This window comes from Vipera berus, assembly GCF_964194415.1.
Source record: "Vipera berus genome assembly, chromosome: 7".
Lineage (NCBI taxonomy): Eukaryota > Metazoa > Chordata > Lepidosauria > Squamata > Viperidae > Vipera > Vipera berus.
This window is the reverse complement of record NC_138209.1, coordinates 69,166,755-69,180,218: the sequence shown is the minus strand read 5'-3', so window position 1 is coordinate 69,180,218 and position 13,464 is coordinate 69,166,755. Positions and strand designations below refer to the sequence as shown.

Here is a 13,464-nt window from a genome sequence, read left to right as displayed (position 1 = left end):
AAAGAAATTACAAATAATAAACCAAGGGAGGGGTCTGAATAATTATTTTATACTGACTTTACAAAAGAAATTTACTAAAGCTTGAAAGAATCTAGTGAGAAAGAGTTAAAATGAAAGAAAAAGAAATTAAGTTCTACAAGATTACTTGAATGGACTAAAAATTAAGACTGTTGTTACCAGTAGAAGTAGAAGGAAGAAATATAAAGATTGTTTCTTTGATGGTTAAAATAGTTATGTTGTTATTTCTGACAAACCTTAATGGACTGTAACTGATACCACGACTGAAATGATGATGCTTTATGGATTTGTTTATAGATAAGAGATGGGACATTGGATGAACAGATCCAATCGCTTGTAAATTAAGAGATGACAAGTTAGTAACATTGTATATACTTGTGATGAAGATTGGAAATTACTTCCTTAGATATTACTTTTCTTTTTCTTTAACAAATTCTTACATTACTTTCTTTTTCTTTTTTCATCTGTTTTCTTTTCTATTTTTTCGTTATTTTACTTTGCATTTTTAACTGTTTAATACATTTTTTTTAAAAAAGGAAATCTGAACCGAAGTCATAAAATTATGATCCTTCACAAATGATCAAGCTGTAGGTCCCAATTGTCGTCGCTCAATGAGGACTATCTTTAATATTAATTATCCAATTAATTAATATAAATAGAATTGACTGTTATGTTTGCGAACATTTTTCTGAAGAAATGAATTACCAAAATATAGATAGCTGTCTTTATCGTGAAATTTTGTAGATAAAATACTACAGTTTATTCTAGCCAATAGAAATATAAATACAATTTTCATTGGTTGAAATCAAATCTCATTTTTACATAGGTGGAAACGCTACCTACTGTCCTAACTAATTAGTTCAAACTAACCTGGAGACCTTGCCCATGGACCATCTGGAGTTGTTCCTGAATCTTTCGCAGTTCTTCTTGCTGGCGATGGATGTTTGCTTCTATCATTCGTGTTCTTTGTTCCAATTGGTCCTTTAAGTGTTGCATAGCTCCTAATTGAGCAGAAAACTGAAGCATTGGCTACAAAGCAGAATTTTTTATAAAAGAGCTGAATCAGTAATCAATATGTTATAAGAAAAGTATCCGACTATATTTATTTATTTATTTTTGGGGACTTATATGCCGCCCTATCTCCCGAAGGACTCAGAGCGGCTAACAACAATAAAAATACAATAATACAAAAGTTTAAAAAAAAGAATTAAACTAGCAGCCCCAATAATAAGTTAAAAACATTTTTTAAAATCCCTATTGTCAGTCCAGGTCAGCCTGATGGAAAAGAAATGTTTTAAGGCCACGGTGAAAGGACCGGAGATCCGGGGCCATCCGGAGCTCAAGGGGGAGTTGGTTCCACAGGGCTGGCGCTCCCACAGAGAAGGCCCTCCCCCTGGGGGTCGCCAGCCGACATTGTCTAGCCAACGGCACCCTGAGGAGGCCATCCCTGTGTGAGCGCACAGGGCGATGGGAAGTCGTTCCCGGCAGTAGACGGTCCTGCAAATATCCTGGGCCTAGGCCATGTAGGGCTTTAAAGGTAAGTACCAACATAACATAACATAACATAAGCACCCTTCTGTTAGCTATATATACACTGAAATCAATTTAATCGGCTAAAGTATTTATCAATGAATCCAGCCTAAAACAAAAAAAAATCCAACTTAGAGAACACTGAGCTTTTAGAGAAACCTTAAAAGCAAAAAAAAAAGAGAGAAATGGGAACCAGCTGAACCAAGGGAAAAGCAGCCAGATAAACAGGAGCTATAGATTCCAAATAAAAGCTCCGGTGTAAGACTTACTTATGTGACAGAACAGTAGAAAACTATAGCGTGCAATGCAGCCGTCTGTTATTTATAGAATGCTGATTTAACTAGGAAGATAAGCTGATGAATTTGGCACAGGATTGCAAAAATGAAAACTATTAAAGGTTTGCGACTGAAATGACCTCTATCAAACACACTGTCTCTCAATCGTATTTGATACCCAAATGATCGTTTAAAGGTGGTTTAAATACCTTTTTTTAATTGTTTGCTCTTTGCAGTTCTTAAATTTGGCTACTGGGGCACAATTGAAAAGCAAACTGAAAAGCAGAATTACCATTTCGACTGCTAATTCAAAACTAGCTTTAGGAAATGATGAATTCCACAATCCAGCCAAAATAATAGTATTCCAACTGAAACCAACAGCACTACCAGTGTCATGTTACTCAGATCCCCAAATCAATTAATGAGTCACTGGTATCCTTCCAAATATTTTACTAGTTCTGGTAAAAAACCTTTAAGGGGGGGGGGGGAAACGTATAGAAATAGCCAGAGTAAGTACTTAAATTTTATATTGTCTTGGCAGCTGACGGATCCTGGCCAAGCTTATCTGGACTGGGGAGCTGAGTAGGATCAGACAAGGTTAGTAGTTGGGGGAAGAAGCCTGTCAAGACTTTAGATCACACTGGACACTAAAAAAAATATTCTTATTTGTCTCCAGGGCTTTTTTTCTCATACAAGGCTCAGAACGGAGTTCCGGCACCTTTTTTGGATGGAACCTTGTAGGGTAGGGCAAGGCGGACTGTATGACATGTGTGAGTTCCGGCACCTTTTTCTTTTACAAAAAAAGCCCTGTTTGTCTCTAAGAATTGAGTCTGATCCAGCTACGATCTTTTAAATTCCGTCTTAAATTTTGCATTGTATTTTTGGTACCCTGCAAAAAGTATCACTGTTTGCTTTAACGTTCAGATTGCATTGCTACCTGAGACATGCCTTGCTGAAGTTGCAAAGTTGCCGGCTGGGTCATCATTGCCTGTGCCAGAGGCTGCCCAATAGGTTGTGAATTTAAAGACTGAAATTTGAAAAAAAAATATACGCATGTAATTATTCAGTTACATTTCTTTCACGTCTGATGAAGATCAAGCAAAACTCTATTTGAATGGCAAAGGATATCAGGAAAATATTTTGTGTTAGTTGCTTCTACTAACCTAGCTGAATAAAAACAAATCCTGTCATAGGATAACGGGAATGAATTTGGGCCATGTAAAATCATTTAATGAAGTCAGCTTGCTGCTTCTGATCTGCCTTAGTATAAATTCTCGTAAAAATTGTCAAGGGTACAGTCTCGCTGAGGCCGATGGAGAACAAACAGTCAAAGAAGAAACCTCAGAGATTTACCCCTGTGTTGCTTTCAGGGAATATAACAATTTTCTATAAACATCTTTGTCTTTGCACCTCATGGTTACCTGACATGAAAGAGATGCAAATAGAAAAGTAATTCTAAAGAACACGAACATCGCGACATTTATAACCGGACGGTTCAGCTGAAAGACATCACCTTCAACCCACCACATTGAAATGTATTAAAATCGAATTTCCATTCGAATAGGCGTTACCTCCCGTATGACTTGAACAGCTAGATGTACTGGGTGACAGAAACAAAAAGGTGCTATAAAAATGTGTCTATAGATCACAGGGCAAAACCCCCTTAGATATCTGAACGTTTCCAAAACGATTAAGCGTAAACTGGATGATGAGGTAATCATCTAGCTGGTTTATTTGATGTTCTCCTTAAGGAAGGCAAGTAACACTTCTTAACTTTGGAGAAGGGACGCTACTTCTAAAGAATTACCTGGTTACCAAGCGAAGCTCTCCTATGGACAGGCTTTTCGTGTGCAGATAAATTTTGCCTTGGAGGAGTGCTGGTATCCACTGTCATCTTTGTCGGGGTTGCTAAAGCCGTAGCCAATGAATATTGAAAGATAATTTCATTAACCACCTCGAACAGGGCTTTTCAACCTTTCCCACCATTGTACCACTTTTAGGATATGGCAACATCCGAGGACCACCAGTCGCCTAGCAAGGTGTCAAAAACTTGATGACCCAAAAAAAAAAGGAAAAAAGTGATGGAGTACAGGTAGTCCTCGACTTACAACAGTTCGCTTAGTGACTGTTCGAAGTTACAATGGCACTGAAAAAAGTGTCCCCCAAGCCACAGCCGAGCAAGACACCTGACTGCCCGCCCGGCCGCGTTCTTCCTCCTGTACGAGGTTTTCATTGTTGTGAGCATTTCTGTTGAGGATTGGCAGCGGGGGTGGGGTGGGCGGGGTGTTTGGTTTTTATTTTCCCCCCACTCTGCTGGGTGGTTGCAGCAGGTTTTGGTCACTTCACATGACCCTGGGACACTGTGACCGTCATAAATATGAATCAGTTGCCAAGCATCTGAATGTAAATCACAAGACCCTGGAGATGCTGCAACATTCCAGCTGATCGGCGCTTCTTCTGGGCTCGGTAGAAGTACCAGGATCAGCGCCGAGCTCCAGCTGGCGCTGATCCTGGCGTTTCCGTTGAGCCCTGACAGCCCCGAAGAAGCGCTGATCCTGGCGCTTCCGCTGAGCCCTGACAGCCCTGCAGCTCCAGCCGTCTCTCGCTCAGGCTTGTGCGGTGCTGCCAACTGTTCAGCTCACTCCCCTCCCCCGCTACCACTTTTCTAGGATGGTTGCGTACCACCTGCCAGGTGCCAATGTACCACAGGTGGTAACCGTACCACTGGTTGAAAAGCCCTGCGCTAGAACATATACGCTTAGACAAATGCTTAGTCTTTCACTGGAAAATTATAAAGCTTTTAAGATTGAAAACAGGCTCCCATGTAATCACTTGTCCTTTGTTTTTTAAGTCTCTTAGCTTCAAACAGAATGTATCAGAAACGGACTATAGTCAACCAAAGGAAAAGGTGTTTCAATTCTTGACACTCACATGAAGGATCCGAAACTGCCGTACGAGAAGATTTCCTGGAACTCCTAGAAGAGGCGGAAAGTGTGGGACTGTGATCAAATCTCTCCAATGCTTCTTTGAGGCTCACTGTATTTATATGATTGTCAGAACCAGAATCCTGACTCTGGAGGGGGAGGAAAAAAAAAAGGTTTTGCTATCTTGCCCAAAACAAAACAATAAGGAAAAATCAAGTTACGTTTTTAAATGGTGCAGGGGGGAAAAAAAACTTCGCGAGGGCCACCACTTTCAAATGGCATTCGTCTCCATCTACCTTGTCTTGTAACGCCAAGCACATATCTTTCCAGGCTCTTTGCGCCACGTACTCGTATATAATTTTTATGTGAATGTATTTTTGGAGATCCAGTTCACTTTATAGATGCAAATTAATTTTAATCTATTTAAATCATTCACCAGGTGAAAAGAACAATATACTTAGTAAAAAGAACAAATATAAAGAAAGAGCAGAAAACATACTTTCTCTGCTATAATCTCTGGCAGAGATTCTTCTATGCCAAGTTCACGCCGCCTTTCTGCTCGAACCTCAGCATAACTACAGATAAAAAAAAGTGAAAATATCAGGATATTATCAAAACACAAAAGCATTAGCACCATTCGAGATATTACACTTTTAGTTCTGCAGAGTTCTCTGCTAAAGCAAAACATAATTATAATGCAATCATTAATGTAATCATACAATGTTTGTCTTGACTAACTCCGATATTTTTCACTAGCCATTTCCCTGAAGCTTAGTTGAAATAGCAAAAAGTAAAATAGACGTAGAAAATGGCTTTAACCAATTAAAGTAAAAAGTGATGCAGAGTTATGTTACCTTACTACTGTGTGTGTACACACGATGAATTCTGGTCTAGAATTCCACTGATGGTAGGTGATATAGTAATGAGTCTGCAACCAAATCCACTGCTGGCCTTTTGTGAGGAATCGGTAATAGCAGGATTTCCCTTTGCCATACTGCATTACTACAATATGAAACAACAAAGGGGGGCTTCACAAGATGCTAAAGAGTTGCACATAAAAGAGTTTAAATCTATAGTCATTTTATATGAGCTAGAGTGCGATAGACTTAATAGTTTATTGTTGTTAACATATGGTTGTTTATGATTGTTTTTACCTTTATACCTTGTATTTAGCTCTGGGAAGTCGGGGAGGGGGGAGGGGGGAAGGGGTGGGGGGAGGGTTAGGGAGGGTTAGGAAGGGTTGGGTGGGGGGAGGGGGGGAGGGATTGTTAAAGATAAAATGTATTGAAAAACTTTTCAATAAAAAAAAAGAGTTTAAATCTGCTGGAGACAAGATATCCAAATGACAAGAAAGAATCAATGCTGAACAGGCTACATAAAACCCGTTGGTTTTAAAAAAAGTAGGCAATAAAGGTACTTCAACACAACTTTTAAAATTTGTGAAGATGTGCCAAATCAAAGTGAGCTAATAATGAAAAAGAAAAAAAAGGAAGCCTTACTTAAAAATAAGGAAAAGAGTTCTATGAACTTTATTTGTAATGACTGCACCCTTGGTACATTCTTTCTAAGCAAGTTGCATTTCCTAAGCTTTAATTACAGGGGGAAAAAATAGGAATATGTTTACCATTTGACATATTAATGGTGTTGCATTGGGTTCCTTACCCTGGGCAAAGGTTAAACTAGATTACCTCCAAGATCCCTTTCAACTCTTATATTCTGTGATAATGTAGGATGATTATGTTATTACTTACAATGCTCATGACATTTTGCCAAATTTTCCAGGTCATCCACATGATAATAATCATAGCCTGATGTCCCCAACACTTCAAATGGTAAATAGCCTATAATTGGTGGTGCCCTAGATAATGATACAAGGATTATTTCTTTGGTTTTCAGAAATGAGAAAAAAATGCTATTTTTTTTTTGAAAAATGCATGGTTGGAATTAAATAAAAATATTCACCAACCACAACAGTATTCATTGTTTGCTATATACAGATAAGGCCAAATAATGCCCACTTATGATAATAAAATGCTACTACTTGGGTACTATATTTCTAAGAAATGGCACCTGTGATCCAAGAAAAGGAATTTCCATTCTAAGCTATGCCTGGAGGTGAACTCTTCGTTAGGTTCTTCTACTGTGCTCATTTCCTAGGAAAAAAAATATTTTAAAAATGTAAGATTCTCAGAATTCCTCGGATCTAATTTAAAGACTCTTTGTAATACAGTTGTCCAGATAATGTATCTGATTAATTTAATGAAACTAGCTGCACATGCGTTACTATCAATTTTATAGGGTGAACATTTCATCACCGCAGGAATTTTGTTCACGGGTTCAACAGAAGGAACCACAGGGATCCCCAGCATATCCACCTATTTCTCTTCAGAGCTGGGAATAAGCCTGCCGATGTAGCTGGTCACTGTACTATTTCCAATTGATAATTCATGTGATGTATTCTTTTTGAAAGAGGACAGTCTTTAGAAATAATTTCAAGCAATTTAATTTTGCATGATGAATGACTCACCACACAGATATCAGCATTTCTATAGGGAAGATATATCTACTTTGGTTCCAGTACCAAACAGTTGAGACATATAAGGTTAAGGTAAGACTTGGGCTTAATCCACTAGATCGGGGGTGTCAAACTGCCAGCCCACGGGCCGGATGCGTCATCCAGAAGCCGCACCCAGCCCATTGCCGGCAATGGCAAAACAGTTCCAATACATCTCGTGTGTTTGACATGTCTGCACTAGATGTTACTAAAATGCACCAAACAGAAGCTGGATGTAAATGCTTTCACATCTCCAGTACTTCATAAAAGCCCTTTGTCTAGAGCAAATACCATTATTAGTTTGTTATTTTAACAACTAAATATCCTCTCCAGTCTGGAAACTGTTGCTTAATATTTAAATAACTATTAAATAAGAATAAATCAGATTAAGTTAAATGCAAAGAGCTAGCCAAAAAAGATTTTGATGAAACAATTTTAACAAACCTTAATAAACTGAGGTGTAGCTAACCTAACTGTAGCTACAAGGCAAATTCTGTCTTCATACGAAGGCTTATGAGGTCGCTGAATGGTTTCTTCATAACCATTATGTGCAGAGTTAGGCACTATACAGAAAAGAAAGAGTTTAAAATTGCAATAACTTCAAAGCATCAGCACACACACACATAAATAAGCAATAGTTCGAAATATAACATACCGTCCGTCACCTGAAAAGTAAGAGTTCACTTTTTAAATGAGAATTTAAATTATCACTTTAAATTAAACTTTAATTGCACTAAAGTGATATTAATCCAAAATCTGTTGAGTTAGTGAAACTAATTCATTAGAATAACCACTTGATTTTAATCAACAGCAAATTTTAATTCCCCCCCACACTTCGGACTAAAATCCAAAATATTCTACAACATTTCATAGATTGCCACTGAACTGCAGAAAGAGAATGTGAAAAAGAGAATGCTAATGAATATAGATTTTTTTCATTCACACAGAGCTTGTAATTAAAAGGTTTTAATTATTACTGGCCATCCACAAAGGGAAGGGAAGATCACAGGTAACAGAAGTGTGATGGATCATGTCAATGGCTTCCTCCATTTGATGAAAAAACCCTCAATTCTTCTTCCTAACCAACCCTAGCTATTTGGTCCAGGGATGTCATCATTTACTATTACTGCACACAAGGAAAACCAGTTCCTGCTTGCCATTTGTTCTGCTTACGAGTCTTTTCAGCAATTCTCATCACCATAGTATTGTTAGTGCTGGTAAATGCCCTTTATTGTTACTATCAGCTGCAACCTACCCATTGGTGCCTTTCTCTAAAGAAAAAAAGCCTGGCCTGTCACATGAAGCTACTATGTGCTTTCTCTGTTTTCACATCCAGTCACTAACAGAAAACAGCAGAAACCAAGAGAAAAGAATGACTATGCTAGTGAACACTGTCAAAATAAAAATAAATATGATCAAAATGAGCTATAAATAGAATTTCTGAAGTTGCTGCCGGAGAATATCTCTCAGCATGTAAAATAGAGGAAAATAAATAGTATGTTTTATGCATCCAAACACAAGTAAAATAAGGGTTATATTATGAGACCCAAATCTGCATATTTTTTTGCTCCAGTGTTACAAATATGAATAAAACTAGATTTGTTCAAAGGGCTATTGAGGTTTTCTGTCCATTCTGACAAAAAAAATATTCATTGCATTATAATACAGGTAGTCCTCGACTTACAATCACAACTGAACCCAAAACGTTTGTTGCTAAGCAAGACAGTTATATGAATTTTGTCCCATTTTACCACTTTCCTTGCCACGGTTATTAAGCGAATCACTGCAGCTATTAAGTTAGTGACGTAGTTGTTAAGTGAATCTGGCTTCCCCATTGACTTTCGATTGTCTGAAATTCGTAAAAGGTGATCATGTGATCCCAGGACACTGCAACCATTATAAATATGAGTCAGTGGCCAAGTGTCTGAATTTTGATGCCATGACCACGTGAAAAATGGCCACCTTTTTCAGTGCCCCTGCAACTTTGAATGGTCACTAAACAAACTGTTGCAAGTCGAGGACTCCCTGTATTTCTTCCGTTGCATTGCAACCATTGGAAGGGAAATGGATGTAGGTTACATATAAACTAAGATAATATATAAACCATTTCCATTGTATGGAACTGAACCACCCCACTAATTCTGAGCTATTTGGAAAAGTGTGTCAAGCAAGCACATCAGCGGTTACAGCAGGGGTGTCAAACTCAATTTCATAGAGGGCCGCATCAGCATTGCGGTTGCCCTCAAGGGGCCGGGTGGGTATGGCCAGGGTGGGCGTGGCCTACTGGGTGGGCGTGGCTAGAGTGCGTATGGCCTACTGGGTGGGAATGGCCAGCTCTACATCATTGGCATCAAGGGTGCCTGTGGGGGCCTGGGCAGGAGTGGGACAGATCTGAGGGTCTCTGGCAGAAGGAGGGTCTCTGGGCCAGGGTCAAGGCAGTGGGGGCCGTTCCCTCACTGTTTCCACGATGGCTTCGCGGGCCACATGAAACCACTTCGCGGGCCGGATCCGGCCCCCGGGCCTTGTGTTTGACATGTCTGGGTTACAGGAATGTAAGCGGGAAGAACTAATTACGAAGAGTAACTGGCTTTTTAGCCCACAGTCTGACCAGACCTATAGGCTAAGTAAGCTGTGCAGATGGTCCTCAACTTACAACAGTTCACTTAGTGACTCTTCAAAATTACAGTGGCACCAAAAAAAGTGACGACGACTATTTTTCACACTTACGACCGTTGCAGCATCCCCATCATCATCGGATCAAAATTCAGATGATGGTTATGATGGTCACAATATCAGCCTTCTGAGAACCAAAGTTAATGGGGAAGCCAGATTCCCTTAACAACTGTGTTACTAACTTACAGACTGCAATGATTCACTTAACAACTGTGGCAAGAAAGGTCATAAAATGGAGCAAAACTCATTTAAGCAAATGTCTCACTTAACCACAGAAATTTTGGGTTCAGTTGTGGTCATAAATCGAGGGCTACTTGTATAATTCTACTTCCATGTAAATGGGACGTGAGGTTGCAAGCTTGAACTCAGAAAAAAAAGCTCTTTAATATTCAGCTTTCTTCAAGGCTCATTATACATTCCCATTTACAGCTCAATAATAATTATGACGAATGTAATGCAGTGTCTCTAAAATAATCAGCAGTTCAGGAAACAAACTAAATTGTTAATATCAATCTTTCATTGCCTGATGTTTTCACGCTCATACCCTTGTAACACTATCATTATCAATTTGGCATTATGCCTATTCATTGTAAAAAAAAAAGCAAATAACTTTTCTTATTTGTTTTACCATTTCACAGATTGTCAAAACTGTGAAAAAATATTGCTTGTTAAAACGTAACTATGTGCTTTCATTAACTTACGGTTACTCAAGGATTTGAAGTTTCCTATGCATTTTACATATTCATATGTAGGTGGCTCTTTAGGGTCTATTGTCCCTCGAAGCATATGGCAACAGAACTCCAGTTGATTTTTTGCTGCAACAATAAATTCAATAAGTAACGAAATACTGAGGTTAAATTAAAAGCTGATATATTTGAGTAACGTGGGACACAAAATGAGAACCAATGGAAGAAGCTGCTTTTTGTATGGCGTAACATTATCTTAGCCATCTAAGTTTATTTTGAGTATCTTTGCACAATGTCTAGATGAGGGGTAGGCAACCTTGGCTCTTTTATGACTCGTGGACTTCAACTCCCAGAATTCCTGAGCCAGCCATGCTGAGGGGAAAGGGAGAGGTTTCCAAGCTGAGCCAAGCTGGCTCAGGAATTCTGGGAGTTGAAGTCCATGAGTCATTAAAAGAGCCAAGGTTGCCTACCCCTGGTCTAGATCTTTCACATTTATAAAATAATGTCTGTGCAAATGTACTGCATGTCTCTCCACATTCACATAGCTTTACGCCCAGACTAATATCACTATAACTGCAGTTTTTTAACTTACTTTCTTAGCTCAAATTAACAGTTTTTATCTATAGAACTATTGGCACTGCAAAATACTATTACTTATAATAGTCTTTTTTTTAATCGGCTACATTGTGAGTGACCAACTTTTATGAAACTCAGACAAATCACTGATAGAAATAGGCAGAAACCACTCGTTTCAGTCCGTGGACTACTGTAAAAATAGCTCTATCTTTTTTGAGTTTCCCCAAAGATAAATATCCAGTATTCACATTGGAAGTAAGATTTTGAATATAGCTCTGTTGTCCACTGATAAGAGAATGAGGAAAAACAAAATTAGCTGTAAGAGGTGGTGTGCTGGAGCTGGCATAATACTGGCTTGTGGGAGCTAATTGTTAAAGTTTTCTAGAATTCTGAAAGCTGGCTGGCAAAGGAGTTGAATCCCAACACCTAGTGTGCCAATCAGCTGTTTGGCAAGGTAGTGATAATGGAGCTGGCAGAGTCAGTTGCTAAATATTGATCAGTTGTTAAATATTTCCTCTGGAAGGCACCTCAGAGGTCTTCTAGTCCACCTTACTGCTCAAGGCAGGAGACTTTACCATCCAGGTTATAAATGGTTGCCCAGTATATTTTTAAAACCTCCAGTGATGAAGTATCACAATGTTCTCACTGTCAGAAAATTTATCCTCGCTTCTAAGTTGGATCTTCCTTTAACCAATTTTTCACCTATTACTTCTTTCCTGCCCTCTGATCCTTTGGAGAATAAATCAATTTCCTCTTCTCTGTGACAGTGTAGTAGCTATATGTGGGGGTTTTTTTCCAGCTAAAGTTGAGGAAAGATTATGTGTGCCAAATAAAAGAAATAGGAGCAGGGGCTTTCAACCTGCATCTCTATTAAACTTGAAAAATGTTCCAGTAAGCTATGCGCTTTTTTTTTGGGGGGGGGGGAAAGGACATTTGCAGCAATGATAATTTATTCTACAAATAATACATATAAACACATCAAACATGTTGAAATGTTTTTGTGCCAAGGGTGTACATAAAGAACAATTATGCTTTTTCCTAAGGTAGTTATTGGGATTGAGAAGAAATTAGCTGATTGACATTTTCCACAAAATATGTCAAGTCTGCTAATTGATTCAGCTCAGAAATGATTGCCACAAAAACTCCAAAGAATGCAACACTAGAGAAAAGTGTAAAGAAATAATAAAAGGATCCCTTCCCCCTCAAAAATACACTGTAATTGGTTAGGGAAATAAAATTATTTCCAAATCATTCTGCTTTATCTTGAAATCTCTTATTTGGCTAAACCTAACACATTCAGTCTCGACTACTGTCCCAGTTTCAGATAATCCAACAGAGTTTAGACAATGTTATAGCTCTGAATGATAAAGAAGCTACCGTATTTTCTGGCGTATAAGACGACTGGGCGTATAAGATGACCCCTGACTTTTAAGAAGATTTTTAAGATTTTTCATCTTATATGCCGGAAAATACTTACATGCCAGTTGCCAAGTGTCCGACAAAAGCCCGATTCAGCCCTGTCTGATGCAGATGGTGCAAAGCCGCCCTTTTGAAGCCCAAAGGGGCTTTTCCTTCCACCTACCCTTTGGAATACACGCAAAAGCTGCGTTCACACGACACGCTCTTCCAGGCCAGACTCTGCAAACGGCACGCCAAAAGCCGCAACCACCGTGGGAACTCTGAGTCCCTGCCTTTCGGCAGCCTGCACGGCCGAGTGCAATCCGGCTTTGAGATAGCATTTGCAGACGAAGCAGCCGCTGCGTCTGGAGCCAAGCCCCGCCCGGGAGGCGGTCGGCCAGGCGGGCCCGGAAGACGCGCTAGAGAGCCGGGCTTGGGGCGGCCATGCCGAGGCCAGCTGGCGAGGGCCGCTGCATGGTCTGCGGGTGAGAGGGGCGCCAAGTACCGCTGTCCAGGCTGCCGGGAGAGATAGTGGGTAGCAGGGCGTGCTCTGCTTATGCTCAGATGCCGCTTGGGCGAGGGGGAGGGGCTTCCTGCCGCTCCCAGGGTCTGGCGTTTGCAAGGGGGAGGGGAAGGGGCTTAGAGGCTCTTGGGGGTGGGAAGGGAGGGTCACATTGGAGGGGGGACTGGACTAAGGAGGCTTGAATTGCTTTGCAAGAACGGAAGCGCTCGATTGATTTATGTGCTATTTTCCGGCGTATAAGACGACGGCGTATAAGACGACCCCCGACTTTTGAGAAGATTTTCATGGGTTAAAAAGTCGTCTTATA

At 39.7% G+C, this 13,464-nt stretch overlaps 1 protein-coding gene and 1 long non-coding RNA gene across 2 annotated transcripts in view; one reads left to right on the top strand and one right to left on the bottom strand.

Moving 5' to 3' along the window:
- CLOCK (clock circadian regulator) overlaps window positions 1-13,464 on the bottom strand; it is a 63,923-nt gene that overhangs the window by 11,182 nt on the left and 39,277 nt on the right. Inside the window, exons 10-19 of the mRNA XM_081332985.1 lie at window positions 10,676-10,789; window positions 7,746-7,864; window positions 6,818-6,900; window positions 6,499-6,605; window positions 5,602-5,749; window positions 5,247-5,322; window positions 4,755-4,896; window positions 3,631-3,731; window positions 2,761-2,850; window positions 889-1,047 (exon numbers count right to left, since the gene is read on the bottom strand). Of these exons, the coding sequence (XP_081189111.1) occupies window positions 889-1,047; window positions 2,761-2,850; window positions 3,631-3,731; window positions 4,755-4,896; window positions 5,247-5,322; window positions 5,602-5,749; window positions 6,499-6,605; window positions 6,818-6,900; window positions 7,746-7,864; window positions 10,676-10,789 (1,139 nt within the window). The remainder of the gene's footprint in view (window positions 1-888; window positions 1,048-2,760; window positions 2,851-3,630; window positions 3,732-4,754; window positions 4,897-5,246; window positions 5,323-5,601; window positions 5,750-6,498; window positions 6,606-6,817; window positions 6,901-7,745; window positions 7,865-10,675; window positions 10,790-13,464) is intronic.
- LOC308671050 lies at window positions 2,551-4,774 on the top strand. Its single transcript, XR_014027136.1, has 3 exons — window positions 2,551-2,593; window positions 3,824-4,041; window positions 4,675-4,774. It is a non-coding gene; the product is annotated as an uncharacterized lncRNA (long non-coding RNA).